We start from the raw sequence: 19463 nt of genomic DNA, 5'->3' as shown, positions 1-19463 counted from the left end.
TCCAAGTTCTCCTGAAGATCAGAGCAGTTGTCGTTCTTGGAAGTGAAGCTTGCTGGAAATTCGTTAAAGGAAGATGGAGTCGTCTTGAAGCTGTTCCTGATGTCTGACCACGGATTAGTGGTGTTTGTGACAATTTAAAGGTCGCGAACTCCACCCATCTTTGGGGAGATGACCAATACTTCGGTCAAGGTTTTGGAGGGAAAAACTCCCTTTGTTTCAGGTGTCTGTGGGCGTGGTTTAGCTATCAAACTTTTAGATGACTTTAAAGTTTGATCCAGGGAGTATTAAGACGGTATGGCGCCTTTCGTGCTCAAATAAAATACACCAGTGCTTGAAAAATGAGTAACCGATCATTTTGTGGTCATTTGGATACTAAACATGAAGGGTAATGACGGTATAAAGGCAGCGGTACATTATATACATAGATCATTAATCAAAGTATAACTTATTTTAAAATACAATGTTGTTTTCTGACACATGAATAAAATACACCCTTGTCAGGAAATTAAGGAGCAAATCATTTTAAGTCAGGCAAGCCTTAAAAGAAGAACACATTACAAAAAGGGTTATAAGAATGAGAACCTTAGAGTACCTTATCTTCGGGTTTTATTAGTAAAAGGAATGTCTCATTGTGTTGTGTGTGTGTGTGTGTGTGTGTGTGTGTGTGTGTGTGTGTGTGTGTGTGTGTGTGTGAGTGTGTTGAGAGCCCCTAATCAGAGAAGCCGCATGGGGTTATCTGGTCTTTGTGTAGGCTCCAGTCATTCTGGAGCCAGGTGTGTATGTAAAACTGGGTTGCTCATCGGTTAATTGAGGAGTAGATGTTGAAATTTAGGGTGCCTGGGACATGAAATCTAAAATGACTGGTACCAAACACTACATGATTCAGAATTTGGTCTGCGTATGATTAGTGTCTAATCTGTCAGGTCCAATCAGGAATGTTTTTAATCTGTCAAAGGCCTAGGAATGATCTTGCCACTGTCATATGCTGTTATAAATGCTGAAATTGTAAATGATTAAGAATAAAATATCAGCATTTTAAACATGTGATGAAGTTTGTGTGTTAACAGTTTGTGTTAATCAGCGTTTAGAAATAAATAAATAAATAATCCTGTATAAAAGTCTGGGTTGCAATCCTATTGATTCAGATGATCTGCAAACATCTCAATTTTTTAGGATGTTCAATAAAGTCTTTGGGGGGAGGGGCGGCGCCGCCACGGTGGCATGGTGGCTTAGTGGTTAGCACGTTCGCCTCACACCTCCTAGGTTCGATTCCTGCCTCCGCCTTGTGTGTGGAGTTTGCATGTTCTCCCCGTGCCTCGGGGGTTTCCTCTGGGTACTCCGGTTTCCTCCCCCAGTCCAAAGACATGCATGGTAGGTTGATTGGCATCTCTGGAAAATTGTTCGTAGTGTGTGTGTGTGTGTGTGTGTGTGTGTGTGTGTGTGTGTGTGTGTGTGTGTGTGTGTGTGTGCCCTGCGATGGGTTGGCACGCCATCCAGGGTGTATCCTGCCTATCTCAGGCCCGATGACGCCTGAGATAGGCACAGGCTCCCCATGACCTGAGAAGTTCGGATAAGCGGTAGAAAATGAGTGAATGAATGAAAGTCTTTGTTGTAACCCTTTTTATTTGAAAATATTTATATTCGATTAAAGAGATGTTCCTCGACAACATCTAATCAAGCATAATCTCTGCTAAGCATTTGAACAGATTGATTAATTTACCACAACAGTTTGTTTTTAAAGTCATTTAACAGAAAGATAAAACAATTATCATGAAGGTCAAATACATGACCGTGTGTCCATACTGTAAAATGTGTTGATAAAAAAAGGCAAAGGTACCAGTAAAAATATGCAAGATAAAGTAAATTAACCAATCTAAAATAAAATACACATCCAATTTGAAGCAAACTTTTTTCACACCTTATTTCCCTTGCGTACGCACACACACACTGCATGAAAAAGCTGTGTTGATCTGTTCCCAGATAATAATCTAGTTATCATTCCCTTCACAATGTTCACAATGCTATATAATGCAAAGTTTAAAGTTTATTGCTTATAAACTGCACAGCGACTGCACTGCCATCCATCATCATAAAAATGATTAGCAACCGCATGCGTTCACTGCCATGAAGCAACGATGAAGCAAAATATGTTTAGATGCCATACATTATAAGGTGTAGTTTGTTCTGTAGCTGTTAGATAGCGGTGCAGTGATTCACATGCCATAGGCATGTACCAGACATTAAGCAGTTAGAAGAATCTACACTAGATTACATATTCATAAAAGAATGAAATTAAAGAACCTAGTGTATATACTTTCAGTTTATGTTGGGTTAAGTTAAATCATATAAAATATGAGATGATTAAACTAGGAGATTAACTTCTTTTGCACTCAATACACTCACATGATCAGTGTGTATCCTGTGCATTGGAAGTTATTATTATTCTGGCACTTTGACTGGGAAATTATTCAAGGAACCTTGACAACAAGAAGATTATTCACAATTCATAGACTTTAGAAATGAAAGGAGACAGTGAGAGATGGACTGAGTGACTGACAAATGTATGAGGAATGTATAAAGAAATAGGACAAGTGCTGTTTTATCTGGCAGTGGTAGCTCAGTGGTTCAGGTATTGGACTACTTATAGGTTGGAAGGCTGAATCTCAGGGCCACCAAGCTACCACTTCTGGGCCCCTGAGCAAGGACCTTAACTGTAAATGTATCCATAACCATAAATGTATCCGTAACCATAAATGTAAAACCCTCTGTATCATTATATAAAACTGGAAAGTGCTGCATGGATTCATGAGCTTCAAGCTCAAAACTCTGCATAACTAAATGGAATCCAATTATACAATCATTTGTAAATAATATATTTAAAATGTTGAACAAAAACTTAAAGTGCTAGATTATACCTGGCTCTATAGACAGCTGGATACAACATATGACACACCAACGATATGTGTAATACCAATAAGTCCCAACAGTATTGTTACTGTACTGTTAGTGTTGAAACCCTGTTCCGTTGATAATCTCCAATGTCTCTGAAGAAGTGGCCTTGTGCTCCTGAGCCCCTGAGAGAAGCTGAATTGTAAGAGATTGATTGGCATTTACATCTGTTGCTTCAATGCTTGACACGTTTGTTTATGAAATCCCTGTGGTTTCATTAGCAAGCATGTCAGCAATGCAGGGGTTAGTGCAAGTAGTTCAGTGAGACAAAACCAAGACAAGAGAATTCCCTTTATACGGAAATATGTAAACACATGGTTCAAAAAAAGTCAGTTAACTTGATTGGTTAAAGTGTGACAGCTTCAGATTTAAAGTCTGTGTGTGCCCATGTGTAGTGAAGCAGAAAGACATGACAGAAAGCCTCAGTCTGTGCTGCCATTAATCATGTGCTTGTCATGTCTGAGAAAAATATTCTGTGTACAACAACATATACATAAAGAACCGGTTATTTATGATTCTTCTATGTATTGATGGTCTCCTCCTTCTATTTCCACTTTGTTTTAAAGAGGAACAGGAAGTTTCTTCATCCCGATGTCTGTTTCTAAAGGTCAACGCTGGTGTGATATCAACAGGCTTCACTTATCAATCTGCAAATTTGTCTTTATATTTATATATGGAATATACTGTCGAGTTTATATTGCATATTTTTATTACATTTAGACTTTGTAGTTTCTATCAAAAAACACATCCTCAAGCAAGTTCACAGGGATCAAGAGCTCCAGTGAAAAACCTTGTGAAACCAGGTGGTTTATATTATTACCATTCATGTGAAAAATTAAGCCAACACATACTGATAATGAAAGACAAATAATTTATTCTTGAAAAAAGAAATAGCAGAATATAAAGTCAGAACAGACGAGTCTGTATGTAAGTGCCCCGGCTGACAGGAGATTTGGTGTTCACATTTACTGTTATTTGTTATTAACTTTACCCAGAGCATTCATTTTGAGGCAAAATAATTCCACTTGTTTTTTTAGTCTTTACCCTAATCGTTCATTTTATGCTCCACACTGTCTGTGCACTGGATTTATACAAAAACAAAGATAATTCAAAACCAGGAAACTTTCATTTTATTTGACAAACATTTACACAGTTACTAAAGGGTTGATAAATAAAGCTGAATATTGTGGTGGAAATTTTTACCGAGGAGCTGTTTGTAAGGATTGGACCTTCTATGTGTATCCTGCCTTGATGCCCGATGACGCCTGAGATAGGCAAGGGGTCCCCGTGACCCGAGACGTTCGGATATGCGGTAGAAAATGAATGAATGAATGAATGAATGAATGCACGTGACTGGTAGTTGTTTGTGACAAGAAAGTGTTATTACCCAAGATTTTGTTTTTGTAGAATATGAGATAGACAGAGGAAACTGAAAACGAGTTGAGAGACAGGCTCATAAACACCTTCTAGTAGACCTTGGTAAGGATAAGATTAGTCAGGTGAGGAGATGAGCAGGCGTTGTGTATCTAAGCCAATAATTGATGATGTTTTTCTCTTACGTTATCTTGTTTAAATCATGCCTATAAAATATTAATGTAATTAAATGATCAGGGCCCAAAGCTCTCTGATGCTACACGAGAAGTGTGATATTTTATTTTCTCAAAAACTTCCACAACAATATATTCTGTAAATCTAATCACACATGTAAGAGTAGGTGTACAGACACTCACATAGCCACAGCAGAGATGGTCTCAGTTATAACATATCTAGCTGTAAATATCAGGAAATTAACGCAACAATTCTGTCAACTCATATTCATATTTTGATGGCAAACCCAAATATGTTAAATGTATAGCAGAAACAGTAGTATTGCAAATACACACTGAGGGCTCTGTAGTTCTCCTCCTGCAGACGAATACGTAATTTAGAGGTTTATTTTGGGGTGTCACATCCTTCCACAGTGAGTGAGTCACACTGAGAGTGATGAACATGGGTGAAGTGAGAGAATGCAGGAGGTTTAGATTTAATGATGTGTTTACTGACATTTGACTCACAAGGGATCATGAGCAATTGATTTGATCACATATTCCCATATATTTTTGAATTAAGCATTCATAGTTTTTAAAAAACAGACAATATGGAAAGATTTCAAATTTGCACGCTGTAAATGAGACACAATCAAGCTTTTTGCTATTTGGCCTCTTTAGAAGCTTGAGCAAGGGCTCTTTTTTGATCCAGAGAAAACAGGAAACCATGACCTAGATAAAAACAGGAAGTGGAGTGAGAATGTTCACTTGTGCTTTGCCCAACATAATATCCATATTGCTGACGAGTGGAAAAAGTGGAAAATCGAGAGGCTTGCTGCTTTTATTCACCAGGAGGGATATTCATGCTGATATAATGTGTTTTTGGATACACATAAAGTCTGTCATCATACTGTTTTAAAGTTTGCAACATTATTGGCAGATAAACACACCTAGAAGAGAACAATACCTGCTAGAATCTGTGTACATGAGAGCAGATTGCCAACCTTGCTATCCAAACAGCAAGGATAATAATACTCTCAGAAAGGCAGGCCAGTGTATGGGATAAGCATTTGTTAAAGCAGATCCAGAATTATCAGAAACCTACAGTCTCTTAATAATAGCATGGATATATACTGTACAATGAATTAAATGTTGTCAAACATTCATACACAGAGACTGTACAGTATGTTCTGCTTTCCAGTTCTTCAAGCAATTTTCAAGCAGCATTATTATGGTTACGTTTGAAAAAAGTGGTTAAAGCCTTAATGGTGATTTAACAACACATTTTTAATAGTGTGTGTTAACCCATCATTCTACACATTAACTCTACACTACATGACCAAACCAAGACACCCATATAATGTGCTGGCTGAACTTGTCATTCCCAAGCCATGGACATTAATATGGAGTGGGTCCTCTGCTAGCTGCTATACATGGATTTCAACTACATTTTAGAATGTGGCCGTGTGGGTCTTATCTCTATTCAGACACCCAAGCATTAGTAAGAATGAAGTGAGATGAAAGCTTGGCATACAGTCTGCACAAGGGAATGGTCATGCTAGAACAGTTTTGGACTATGTCCCTTAAACAGAGTGAAGAGAAATCTAAATGCAACAAAACACAAAGGCATTCTAGATCATTCTGCTCTTCCAACTTTGTAGCAACAATTGGGAAAAGGCCAGCATAAGGGTGTGTGTTTTTAACAATACTTTCCAATCCAACTTGGCTCTTTGTCCTCAGTTGTTACAGATTAATGTGTGAACACATTCTACACAAGGCACATCGATGTGTGTGGTTATGGATTAATTAAAGAAACTTGTTTCCCAGGTTCTGTGTTTCACCCAGCAAACTGTCAATCCAGAAGCTACAGTATGTAATGCTCTAGAGCAAAAGTTCCCAATCCTAGTCCTCGAGTATCTCCTGTGATAAATGTTTTCTTTGCTGTAAAACACATTTCAACTTAGAAAGGAGTTTTTTTATTAGCTAATTACATCAATAACTCATTATATTTGAGAGTAAACTAAAATATTCAGCACCCAAAGTTCTAAAATGTTATTTTTATCAGTGCTTTTATTTTGTTTTATTTTTATTATGTTCCACTGCAAGTTGAAAAGAAATTTTAGATAAAGCAAACTAGTTTAGAGAAATTTCTCATATTTACCTGGAATCCTACTTCTGTGCAAAATACTGCAGTATTTGTTGGACTTCAACCTTAGGCAATTTCCTACTACATGTAAAACCCACAGTTTGTGGCAATAAAGGTCATTCTGATTTATATATTCAGTAGAAGAGGTAAATGTTTGGGGCTGATACCATCCATGCAGTAAATTGTTCTGAGCAGCTCACTGTCATTTTACCAAGTCGAAGCAAGTTTGCCTCATAACATATTAATCTATTGGCGTAGAAGACAGTAAAAATAATTATAATGTTTTATTTAGTACAATAGAAAACCAAGAGCCAGACAGCCACAAACACACTAATGCCAACAGTCTCTAGCAGTGATTAGATAGAAGTTTACAACATTCATTTATCCAATAATACAGATCAAGGTTCCCAGGTCAACCTGTTTGGAGTTTTAGATGTTCTTCTCAACCATGTAGGTTTCCACTGCCCAATGGTTTACACACACACACACACACACACACACACACACACACACACACACACACACACACACACACATACAGTATACACACACACACACACACACACACACACAAACATCCATATAAATGGACTGAGCACTCAGGTTTCTGCTTTATATTAAGTCAAATCCAGGATGTTGTCACATCCAGTTTTAAGTCTCAGGATCCTCTGGTTCCACCATAAAACTGACAAGATAAAGTGCCTACTGAAGATAATTGAATGGAATTAATGCATCCATTTATCTTCTGTAACTGCTTTATTGTCATTTTTGACACAGTGGCTACAAGCAGCCTTTATGTCCAATAGGCAGAAATATAGTGTCAATACATGTGGCAGAAAAACATTAGTTCACACCTTTACTAGATTTGGATCCTTTTTAACCTGAATATTCCAATAGCTGCATCCAGTTAATCCAGAATAGAGACTTTATTAATACTTTAAAAAAAAAAATAATTCCAGCAATTTAATGGCCTTTCTAGTATGTTCTATATGGAAGCAGCTTCAATCTAATTCTAGGCTTTAATTCCATATGAAGATGTGAATCTGGGATTTATTAGACACAGTGTTAAACATGATGTTGGTTCTGTTGCCCTAGCTTTCTCATGTAATCATCATGTTTGTTGATGGTGGCCCCGTAGGATGCTGGAGTCTCAGGGAATCCTATCATTTATGATACTTGTGCTGGTGCCATCAGTTATTTATAGTTTATTAGGCGGTCATGCCTAGGCCTGGTTTAGTCCCCCCATGCACAGAGACAACATTAGAGCATGCATGGTCTTGACGCTGTAATTAGCTTTTGTTCTTGATCGTTCATCTCATACTCATCCGCAGTTTTGGTTTACTCTTCCTCCATTCGGTACCCAAACAGATTCACACATTCTTGCACACTATCACTGTACTGAGACTCTGAATGTTCCAGTACTGAATGCACATTAAATTCCATATGATGTTAATAATGTATACTTGTGACTATGTGCAATATCTCCCACTATAACACTTTATGACTGCACACTTATTTATAGCTCTTAATACACTTATGCTACAGTTGAACATTCTTACCCAGGAATTCTATTTAGATGCTTAAAGCACACGACAAACTTGAATCACATCCAAAACTGCTGCCATGACCTTTTTTATGTTCTTATCAAGACCCTCAGGTGAGTATCTGAACTTCTTGCCTCTTAACCATCAAAATCCTAATATCTAGTGCTTCCCAGAAAAGATTTTTCCTCCTTGAGATTCAGCTGTAATGTGTTTTCATGGAGATTTGGTACATGCTACGGTTGTCTCTAAACATTGAGGAACAAGACCTATACCTGGATTTCTGTAAAGCTGCTTTGTTTCAGTTTTTATTATAAAAAAAAGTGCTACATCTCATAACATTTTGCACCAACTTGAATTAAAAATAAAACTTCAAATAAAATGCACTGCTATGTGTCAAACCTCATGTCTACACATTAATGTCATGATCTGCCTTAATGCTACGCTTTATGCTCTATGCTCCATGCCTAAACAACAACTCTATGGTTCACCCACACTTTACAACCCCACAGATAAATACTATACCGCAACACTACACGCTAATCTTTAATGCTTTACGGATTTAGACTTTTGTGTATTTTGGCATTTCGATTTAGTCCCGGAATGATCTCTTCTCCTTCTTTCTTATCTGTTTCTTTAAATTAAGATTTAAAAATTACGCTACTTACAAAAAAAAAAAGAAAAAGAAAAACAGAAAAAATGACAAAAGAATGTGTTTGCAGAATTGCACACATACATATTGTTAGACATGTAGACACCATGTACACACTTCTAATAGTCTCTGTTCTTCAATGGTCAAAACATTTTTTTGCTAAATCAGTTTTACAGCAATACTGTGATGGATTTCCTGGTACCATTAAAGCACCATAACAGTGTAAACATTTTTTAAATATATATATATAGATTTCAATAAAAAATGCTTTAATGCATTTTTAAAATGTTCTTCCTTTTCATAGAAAAAGAATACCAAATTAATTATAAATAAAAAATACAATACATTCACTACAATTGTAAAGTTTATATTAAAAAAAAAAAAGGAAAAAACAAAACAAAAAACATTGTACATTTTACAGAGTGGAAAGCTCTCATCAGTCCCAGCTGTAACTGATAAAAATTTCTGTAAAGAAACAGAATTTGTATTGCACTTGAAGAGACACCCTATTTTATCTGAAACCATATTTATACCATATCAACATGAGGACTTGCTGAACTAGCATACAGCTCATTATGAAAACCAGTGACATGAGTTGGTAAAGGAACAATTTTAAGAGTTCTTTCTTGATCACAGATGTCAAGCAGCAGGAGTCAGTTTTGTCAGAAGCTTTTCAATTGGTTTAATTTAGTTGTTTCAAGAGCTCAGTCCATCTGCGCTGAAAAAATCTCCTCATACTGTGTCCTGCTCGTCCAATGTCCGAATCATCCTCATTGAACTTTTCACAGTTCTCAAAAACCAAGTTAACATCAATGATAAATGTCTCCAGGTTCAGGTATCTGAAAATGCAAATAAGATAGCTCACTTTTAGAAATTTTGAAAATACGACCAGTGTTTAGCATCTGCTTCCTCATAGTAAGTGAATTACAGCTGCTAAAGACAATAACTCCTTCAAAAGCTATACATAAGTAACTGAAGTCTATCCAACACCAAAAAATAGTTTTTTTTCCTACCTATGTAACACCTTATGAATAATACCATAAATATATTTGACCAAAATGACATGTGTCTCAAGAATTCTATTTGCAGTTAGATATAGCACATTTTCTCTTTTCACATGTAAAGGCAACCAGATTTAAATATGCTAAAACCTTATTTACGCTTGAAAGATATGCAAAAGTGACACATTCGGGGGGGAAAAAATAGTTCTCAGACCTATATATAGAAGAAAATATAAACCTTATAATGTGAAGGTTTGTCGCAGGACACCATACAAGCATTATAATTGTTGCATTTAGTAATGGTGCTGTTTGTGCAGAGATACATACAGGTTGTTGGAGAGTTTGTCCTGTATGGTGGAGAAGTCCATGGGTTTCTTGATGACTTTGCGGTATCCAGGAACTGATTTGGGATTGACAGGCATCATAAATGGCCAGGCATCCTGATGAGTTTGCAGCTCTACCAAAAGCAATCTGCACAGTAATAACATACACAAGGTTTCTGGATAAGTTCTCAGTTATAAAGGAAGTATTTACATTTGATTAAATAGAGCACATTAAACACAATGTATATTGACCTAAGTGAGACAGACTCGATTTTATTTAACACACACACACACACACACACACACACACAAACACAAACACACACAAACACAAACACACACAAACACACACACAAACACACACAAACACACACACAAACACACACACACACACAAACACACACACACACACACACACACACACACACACACACACACACACACACACACACACACAGGCTGATATGCTACCCATGTGTGAGTAAAGTGTCTGATACCTGCAGAGCTCCAAGTCTTTACTGTTGTCTCGGGTTGCTTTAGAAATGTGTGTTGTGCTGTCCTGTGTAGTGGTGTTGGTGCAAAGGTTGTCCTCCATTTGTCTCTTTCTTTTCTCCTTTCCTCCTTTCTTGGGTGTGCTGCAGGCACTGGTGCTGGCTGTGTCATTCTCTGAGCCCTCTCCTGTCACACAGGCTTTCTTGCTGCGTTTGGCTCCAGACAGTTTTTCACCCCCTCCACTGTTCCGACTGGCCTGCTTCTTACTCTTCTGAGGCGAGTCACTTGCCTGCAGAGACAAAGTGATGATTATATTAAAATAAATAATATTTAAAAATTACACATGGTACACAGATGTATTTTGAAAAGAATTTTATGGTTCAGGTCACCAGCAGTGAACATTTTGTGTAAATCTGAACAGCCATTCATGCATCACAATTTTTCTTCTTCTTCTTTTTTTTTTCATTTTTATTATTTTTACGCAAAGGACTTCTTCCCTAACCTTGGCTATGCAGGCAGGGCAGAACCAATCTCCCTCAGGGATAGTAGTGATTTGGGGATTATGGCAGTACGTGTGGCAGCCTTTATCACAGCCATCACACAACAGCAGCAGCTCTTCGTTGTCCCCCTTCTGGCATAACTGGCAGTACTGACAGCAACGCAACACAACACAGCACTGACACTCAGCATTATCAGGGAACAAAGTAAAGCTCTTCCTGCCTTTCATAGATCCTACTTATGACTGCTATAATTGCCCTCATCTATTCTTTTACTGGGAAGAATTGCCAATTGGAATAAATGAATATTATTTTTTTCCACTACTGTGGACTGTTCCAGTGTATATGTATCTTCCTCACCACTTTCATGATGGATCTCTCCCATGCAATAGAACGCTGTAACTGCTGCAGGCAGATTGAAAGCTGAGCACCACTACGCACTTCATGCAGGGCTTTCCTCCACAGCTTCATCCCTGGGGCCAAATCTTCTGTACCTCTGTATGAGAAAAGCAAGGAGATTAATGCTCACTGAACAGAGAAAACATCCAAAGTCATGCTCAGTCTGAATTACACTGCCCATATATATATATATATATAATTATAATTCTCAAAAGACACAACAATATTGTTAGATACATTTGGTCCTTTCAGGTTCCTTCGAGCGGAGGCATCCGCAAGTCCAAAAAAAACCCCAAACACCAATGAATTATACCTTTACAGTATGCATGTACCAACACCTGATCATACAGTGCATCCAGAAAGTATTCACCGCACTTCACTTTTTTCATATTTATGTTACAGCCTTATTCCAAAATGGATTAAATTCATTATTTTTCCTCAAAGTTCTACAAAAAATAACCCATAAGAACAATATGAAATAAGTTTGTTTGAAATCTTGAAAAAAATCCCCTAAGTAATGTACATAAGCACTCACAGCCTTTGCCATGACACTCAGAATTGAGCTGTTACCACTGATCATCCTTGAGTTGTCCACCTGTTGTAAATTCAGTTGATTGGACATGATTTGGAAAGGCACACACTTGTCTATATAAGGTCCCACAGTTAACAGTGCATGTCAGAGCACAAACCAGGCCATGAATTGTCTGTAGACCTCCGAGACAGGATTGTATCAAGGCACAGATATGGGGATTGGTACAGAAAAAATTCTGCAGCGTTGGAGGTCTCAATGAGCCCAGTGGCCTCCATCATCCATAAATGGAAGAAGTTTGAAACAAGCAGAACTCTTTATAGAGCGGGCCTTAGTCAGAAAGGTGAACAAGAACCTAATGGTTACTCTGACAGAGCTCCAGAGTTTCTCTGTGGAGAAAGGAGATCATTCCAGAAGAACCATCTCTGCAGCACTCGGAAGCCAATCCTCATTAAAAGGCACATGATGGCCCACCTGGAGTTTGCCAAAAGGCACCTGAATTACTCTTAAACCATGATAAACAAAATTCCCTGCTCTAATTAAACAAAGATTGAACTCCTTGTCCTGAATATTAAGCGTAATTTGTGGAGGAAACCAGACACCGCTCATCAACTGGCCAATACCATCCCTACGGCAGGGACTGGGAGACTGGTCAGGATCGAGGGAACGATGAATGCAGCAATGTACAAACTTGATGAAAACCTGCTCCAGAGTGCTCTGGACCTCAGACTGGGGCAAAGGTTCATCTCCCAGCAGGACTATGACCCTAAGTACACAGCCAAGAGAAGGCGAAATTGCCCAAAAATAGGTGTGTTAAGCTTGTAGCATCATACTCAAAAGGACTTGTAAGGCTGTAATTGCTGCCAAAGGTGCTTCAGCAAAATATTGAGCAAAGACTGTAAATACATTTTGTACAAGTATTTTTTTTGTTTTGTATTTTTAATAAATCTTTCACATTGTCATTATGGGATATTGTTTGAAGAAGAAAATAATGAACTTAAGGAAAATTTTGAGGAAAATAATGAACTTAATCCATTTTGGAATAAGGCTATGCATACTTTCCGGATGCACAGTATACTCTTAAGTATCCACAAAACTGACATCTCAGACAGATCATCAAAACCACTGCCTTCTATTCAGGAGGATGCCGCATAAATATGTAGAAATTTTGCAGTGTTTAAAATTCAATTTGAAATCATCATCAGAGGCAAAAATGTCATTTCTGATTTAGGGAACGAGAGTTTTCATTTTGCAAAAAATGACAGACTAGCTAAAATGCCACCAAAAACCTACAGAGGTAAAGAAACATTTTCTAACTACTGTACTTTATCTTTATAATGTCCGCAGCGATTGGAAAATGAAATTTTGATGATAAATGAAAATATCTAAAAGCCGAGCCAAATGCCTGATAGTATTTATCACTCATCGTGGCCAAGAACCAATCTTAGGCCATTCATGACCTTTTTTCTTCTGGTGAGTACATCTTGTTCTGAATAGATTGTGGTAACTAAAATGTTCAAAAGAGATGTTTTCCTGTCAAACAAACTGTGTTTACAATATACCATTGTGATGCAGTTAAATATAATATATGCGTAATTCATTCACAGTGCAACTGCAAGTCATATACGCAGAGCAGTGAGAGAAGAGGAGGCGAGAGGAAGCAGGTGGAAGATGGAAGACCAGCCAGCGTGAGTGGCAGAATCTCACTAAAGGGGACGGGTGAGGGAGAAAGTGTACAGGCAAAGGAGTACAATTTTGGAGACAACTAAGATGCTGGATGACCTACCCATCACAATCAGCATTAGCTGTTGTAGCTGAAGCCGGTATGCTAACTATACCCCGGTTATCCAGAGTGATCTGGATGGTGGTGCTTAAGGGACTCTTCAGGTACCTTCTCTCGATGTTCCGCTCGAGCTCGACCAGGTGTGCCACTGCGATGTCCAGTGGGTTATTGGCACGTCGCACAATGCCTGTGCTTTCATTCTTGCCTACAGCCTTGTGCTCATAATAGAGCAGGTCTTCCCTCTTCGACTGTCTGTCTGTGGGCATCCAGCCCTGATCAACAGAAAAGATAGTAAAACGTACTTAGGCACACAAGTGCTATTTTGAGAATTGTTAAAAGACGAAACTTTTTTTAAACCCATTTACTTTAACTTGTAGGCTGGAAGAGGTGACTCTGCGCTCCAGCTCTTCCACCTGTTGCAGTACAGCAATGTCCATATCCATTGCATGCTCTTCAACACACCATCTCTGCACTGTCTCCTCACACACCTGACTCTGCTCCAGCTCACACACATCTATCACTGCAGCTATACACATACAGGGACCAAACACAGTGTCTACAAATCAACCAAAATCAGTGAGGTGTAATTTAGTTTTTTAAACACACAAGCTGTAATATGGAGATGAAAACACTGACAAACACTTAAATCCCAAGCAAGCCTGCACACCCCTTCTGTTTAATCTATATATAGCTGTTAAGCTGCTGTTCAATACAAAAGGGCACGGTCAGAAAAACATCAATAGGATACTCAATATAGCCACAAGAACAGCATAGCACTGCAATAAATGATAATTTTAGGTGTTTTATATTATAAAATGTCGATATTTTACAGGTCAAGAATCTCTTAAATCATCTTTAATCGTCAGCGGTCATCAGTTTACCATCTTTGTTCTTGGCACAGACTTGCGTGAGGAACTCCATGTGTTTCTGGATTTGTTTCTGTAGGAGTCTTTCTCTGATCCCACGAGGGTGACAGGCACTCACTATATGGTTTAATTCTTCAGAACTGGACACCTTCCACCACCCTGTGCACATCTCTAGAACATACACACATGGTACATGTAAGCTAGCATTCAAAGCACATAAGAAAAATCTTTCAAAGAAATCTATGAATGCAGTAATCATTGGAGCTCTCCTACCTTCTGGAATAGGCTGTGGGGAGGGCAAGTCCTGGCTTTTGGCCATTTCTAGAGCAGGGCATTTGTCAGTCACTGGTACTGGGAACTCACTTTGACTGGTGGCCACACCGGTGGTCAAGAGGGAGTCCCCTGGCCTTCTGAACATACCCTTAAAGGACATATTTGCAGTCATTGCTTCAGGTTGCCAGATAGGAAAACTCAGACCCATCATGTTTTTCACCTGTAAAAAAACAAGACAAAAAAAAAAGGAATACACACTTCAATGACAGTTCAGTTTTCCCAACCCAACAATTCCATAAAGTCATCTTAAAGAGAGAGAGAGAGAGAGAGAGAGAGAGAGAGAGAGAGAGAGAGAGAGAGAGAACACCTGTACCAGTTTACAACTAATTTGCATAGAATTGAGAAAATTCTCATTCTGTCTACTTTAACTTTTGTTGCTGTCATTTTGTCATTTGCTTGTGTAAATGCAGGGTAAAACAACACACATACCTGAAGATCTTTTATCAAAGCATTACTGACTGATGCAGTAGCAAAGGTGCTGAGAGAAGAGGTTGTGTTCTGAGTACTGCAGGAGAAAGCAGAGGTAGACTGGCTCATGCTGTTGCTGGTGGCAGGTGATGAGGCTTTGTCACTGCAGGATGATGGATTTGGAGAACTGGTTGATAAAGAAAACTTGTCGCATGGTGAACGCGGCAGTAGGCTGAACCAGTGAGAATGCTTCTCTACCAGAGTCCTATAGAGTACGTCACTATGTAGAGGATGCTGCGAGATGTCTACATGGCCAGGGCTTAGTAAATAATTGCTGACCTCAGATTTTATTTCCTGATTCATGTTCATAGGGAGGCTGTTGGGTAACATTGCTGAAGCATTTGTAGGCAAGTGAGGAACAGTGGAAATTACACCTTGAGGATCACTGCCCGAAGCCTTCGCAACCTCAAGCAGTTTGCTGAGTTTGGAAAAAGAACTTGGCTTCTGCAGGAACAGATTGAACAAGCCATTCTCCTGCTGTAGATCCTGAGTGGAATTGTCATGCTTTGTCTGTGGGCTGTCATAAGGTTTTTTAGCAGGTACCTCTGTGGGTTCCTCTTTCACCGAAATCCACGGAGTACTCTGCAACCTCCCAGATTCTTGCTGAATCCCTTGTGGATCTGGGGGGGAAAAAAAATATATTTTTTTTTATTTTTTACTTAGTTGTTTAATTCATTATTTTAATTTCCAGTATGTGTTGTAGATGAAGTAAACATTAAGAATAAAAGATGCGTTATTCTTACCCTCTTTACTCACTGTACTCTCTACAAACACGCCTCCACACTGAGGAAGGGCCCAGTAGCGCCTCTTATAGCGATCCTGTCCTAGCATCATCGATTGCAGGGAGTGTGACGATTCAAACAGTTTACGCCGGATCAGAAGCTGTTGCTACATTAACAACAAGTGGACAAGTGTTGTCATTCAAATTATGTAGTGCATCTTTTGCCATCATATGAAGCCAACTAATAATAGCAATAATGACAATAAGAGTAATAGTACTTTTACTTGTTTGTGAGCACTTACCTTGGTTAATTTCTCAATATGCTTCTCTAGCTCTTCTACACTGGTTGTTTGATCCTCATCATCCTGAACAAACATACAAACAGCTATTCAAATGAAACAGACAGCAGTCTAATGTTTACAACAACAACAACACAAACTATGTGAAGAAAACTGTTAGATAAATGATGAGTCTCAATTTGCTTTCAGAGCCACTTGTATCACATGCTTCTACATACCTCCTCCTCACATGTCTCTGTTTTCTTGCGTTTCTTCCCTCCATCTTCCTCTTCATCCTCATCCTCCTCTCCTTGATCATAACTATCATCCTCCTCATAATCATCTTCCTCAATGCTTCCGACCTTTCTCTTGCGCTTGTGACCATGGGTAGGTGCTCCTAAAGCATGGCTTTCTTCGCCTCCTACGCTGCCATCACGCTTCCCGGTCCGCTTAGCATAGATGCCTCTCAATCTACACACACAATTATATCCTAATGACTTAAATGTGAGCTGATGGTCATTTCAAACTGAATTAAAATCTTCAGTTAATCAAAACTAAATAACTCCTGTGTACAACTTACTTGCGAAGGCTACTCTCAATAATGCATTTTTCTCTTCGTAGGTTTGTCATATGCTCAATACTTTTGTCAATTTCCCTGTCAACCACAAGAAAAATATTTAAATGTACTATCACACTATCATTTTTTGGGTCTTTTTCTGGTACATGTAAAATGTAAAAAGTGCTTACGCAACCACACTCCTGCTGCTGGCCAGCTCATTGACCAAGAAAGCCATGATGGAGGCTTTCTGAGTGGGGGTGTGAGCCTGAAAGCCTTTTGTCTTTAAACTTTCTACCAGCGGTGAGAGGTCCGTCTGACTGCAGTGAGCGGCCATGTAGATCTGCAAAATCTCTGACATGTTCTCCCGGTTTATCTCCACACTGGAAACATGCTCACCAAGAGCCGTTTTAACCTACAATACAACAATCACAAAAGAATACATTCAGAGAGTAAAGTGACAATAGCTAAAATATTTCTTTAAATATGTTAATGAAATGCTGTTTATTCAGTATTTCCAGAAAGATCCATTATTGTTCTCGTCAGGATTCATATTGAGCAATAATGTCTTATGGGGCCTAGCTAAAGCACACTATAAAATAATGTGGCAAATTAAAGATGAAACTGCTGCAAACAAACTGCTGCTTTTTGCCTGATAATATGGCAGTATTTACAGAATCCAGCATTTACAAAAAAGGTTCTGTTTCAAACATCCTCTCTCCTCATAAGTATCTGCAATCTGATGTGTAATTTAAGCAATGGTATAGTTGCAACTTATGACTTGTTAAGATCATTAAAGTTTACCAGTTTGTCTCTATGTACGGTTATAAATGTGTTAGAGATAGTATTATACCAGACATGTCCTCTCTATGGTTAAATATTGGCTCAGTTTCCTAATGGTATAGCAACATTTGTCATTGTTTTGCTGCAGCTGTATTGTTCCTGCCATGACGTCTGATGTGTACAATCTTATCAAATATGCCATCCCAGGACTTAGATCCCTTATACACTCCTAGCCTCTTAAGGCCCCTGCTATTTTTGCCCTGTACAACTCCTTCTTCCTGCACGCATATACTTATGCCTTTATGTCCCTGAATATTGCAATCACTATTCTGTTGCACATACTTAAAAGAAAGGACCTCTTTACATATTTTCAATTTAATCCAAACTACATTACTTCTTCAAAGCTTCCATTGTATAGTGAGTTAGCTCCAATATGATTATAGAGAATAACATTATTTCTTATGGCACTGTTGGTGTGAGAGGCACAATTTGATTTGAATCCCATTTAATGAGTTTGGTTGCATGCACATCTTCCTCACCATTGATCCTGGTGGAAAGCCTGGATCACACACTGCAGTAGAGAGAAGGCCTATGAGCAGATCCTGCATCTGAGCTGCACTGGGGCTCAGGTTGAGGAGTCCTGCCTGCAGCATGTGAAGGGTGGGCAGCTTAATACTGCGGTCCAAACGCAGTACCTTCCCAAAGCAGCGCAGGAACTGCATCACCATCAGACAGTCCCCAAAACAGCTATCTGGTAACAGAAGACCTGGTAACCGCGACAGCTCTGGCAGAGCCTAGAAGGGATGATAGGGTGAAAAGGAAGTGGGGATTATTTTATAAGCTACACCCACATGTTTAGAATCAATATGTTCAGCTTGATATTGATACACAGATTGTTTCACACTGCCAAATTTCCCTTCAAAAAAGCAAATTTAAACTATTGCCAGATTTGATTAATCTATTATTAAGGAACATCTATTAAGCTGTAATACGTTCTGTTGCCACTAGATGGCAATGTGGTCATGCAAATTTCACAGACCTGTATGGACTGTACAAAACAGGAAGCAGGTAATGTAACAGAGGATGCAGTTGAAGAACAGAAAACAGAAATCTCCAAATGGATGAGTCATAAACCACCAATACAAATTTTTAAAAAAAGTAAGATATTGAATTGTACATTTTTGGACAACTAAGGAGTGGCAATGATGGCACAATTACCTTCTGATCTGGCAGACACAGGTCTTCATTGGGTTTGTTCAGCTCTTTAACCATCTCTAGCTCCAGCCGTCTGAGCTCCAGTTTGCGCTCTTTGTTTAGCCGTTTCTCATCTCTCTTCTCCTGCTTCAGACGTTCCCGTTCCTGTAGCCAGAGTACACAAGAGACAACAGTCTGTAGTCAAAGAGTCATTACTATTCAAACTGGCATGTTGAATGTAAATTACTCAAGGAACGACTTTTAATCAGAGTTCGCTTTGGAAATGAGAGACAGATTGTGAGACTAAGTGACACGGTTGTGAGGACAAGGATTAATCGTATGTTATCTTAGAGCACACTAGAACAGAAAGGAAAGGAAAGAGCTGCTTCTAATTTCCTGTGTTGCCGAACAAATGTATGTTATTTT

The 19463-nt window shown here is 38.7% G+C and overlaps 1 protein-coding gene across 10 annotated transcripts in view; it reads right to left on the bottom strand.

Moving 5' to 3' along the window:
* Positions 1-8454: 8454 nt before the first annotated feature.
* The window catches only part of LOC113654275 (bromodomain adjacent to zinc finger domain protein 2B), a 51871-nt gene continuing 40862 nt past the window's right edge, over positions 8455-19463 (bottom strand). For 6 of the 10 annotated variants that reach the window (XM_047814814.1, XM_047814813.1, XM_047814815.1 and 3 more), the window contains 17 exons: positions 19062-19202; positions 18383-18637; positions 17252-17475; positions 17085-17159; positions 16744-16975; positions 16529-16591; positions 16249-16393; positions 15467-16125; positions 14978-15197; positions 14720-14875; positions 14204-14364; positions 13842-14110; positions 11488-11623; positions 11133-11279; positions 10636-10919; positions 10143-10286; positions 8455-9653 (listed from right to left, as the gene is read on the bottom strand). In XM_047814814.1, the coding sequence (XP_047670770.1) occupies positions 9497-9653; positions 10143-10286; positions 10636-10919; positions 11133-11279; positions 11488-11623; positions 13842-14110; positions 14204-14364; positions 14720-14875; positions 14978-15197; positions 15467-16125; positions 16249-16393; positions 16529-16591; positions 16744-16975; positions 17085-17159; positions 17252-17475; positions 18383-18637; positions 19062-19202 (3468 nt within the window). In that variant the 3' untranslated portion in view covers positions 8455-9496. The remainder of the gene's footprint in view (positions 9654-10142; positions 10287-10635; positions 10920-11132; positions 11280-11487; positions 11624-13841; positions 14111-14203; positions 14365-14719; positions 14876-14977; positions 15198-15466; positions 16126-16248; positions 16394-16528; positions 16592-16743; positions 16976-17084; positions 17160-17251; positions 17476-18382; positions 18638-19061; positions 19203-19463) is intronic. The other 4 variants (XM_047814817.1, XM_047814822.1, XM_047814821.1 and 1 more) reach the window with 2 other exon arrangements.

Source organism: Tachysurus fulvidraco, chromosome 6 (assembly GCF_022655615.1).
Source record: "Tachysurus fulvidraco isolate hzauxx_2018 chromosome 6, HZAU_PFXX_2.0, whole genome shotgun sequence".
NCBI classification, from domain to species: domain Eukaryota; kingdom Metazoa; phylum Chordata; class Actinopteri; order Siluriformes; family Bagridae; genus Tachysurus; species Tachysurus fulvidraco.
This window is presented reverse-complemented; position numbering and strand designations above follow the sequence as displayed.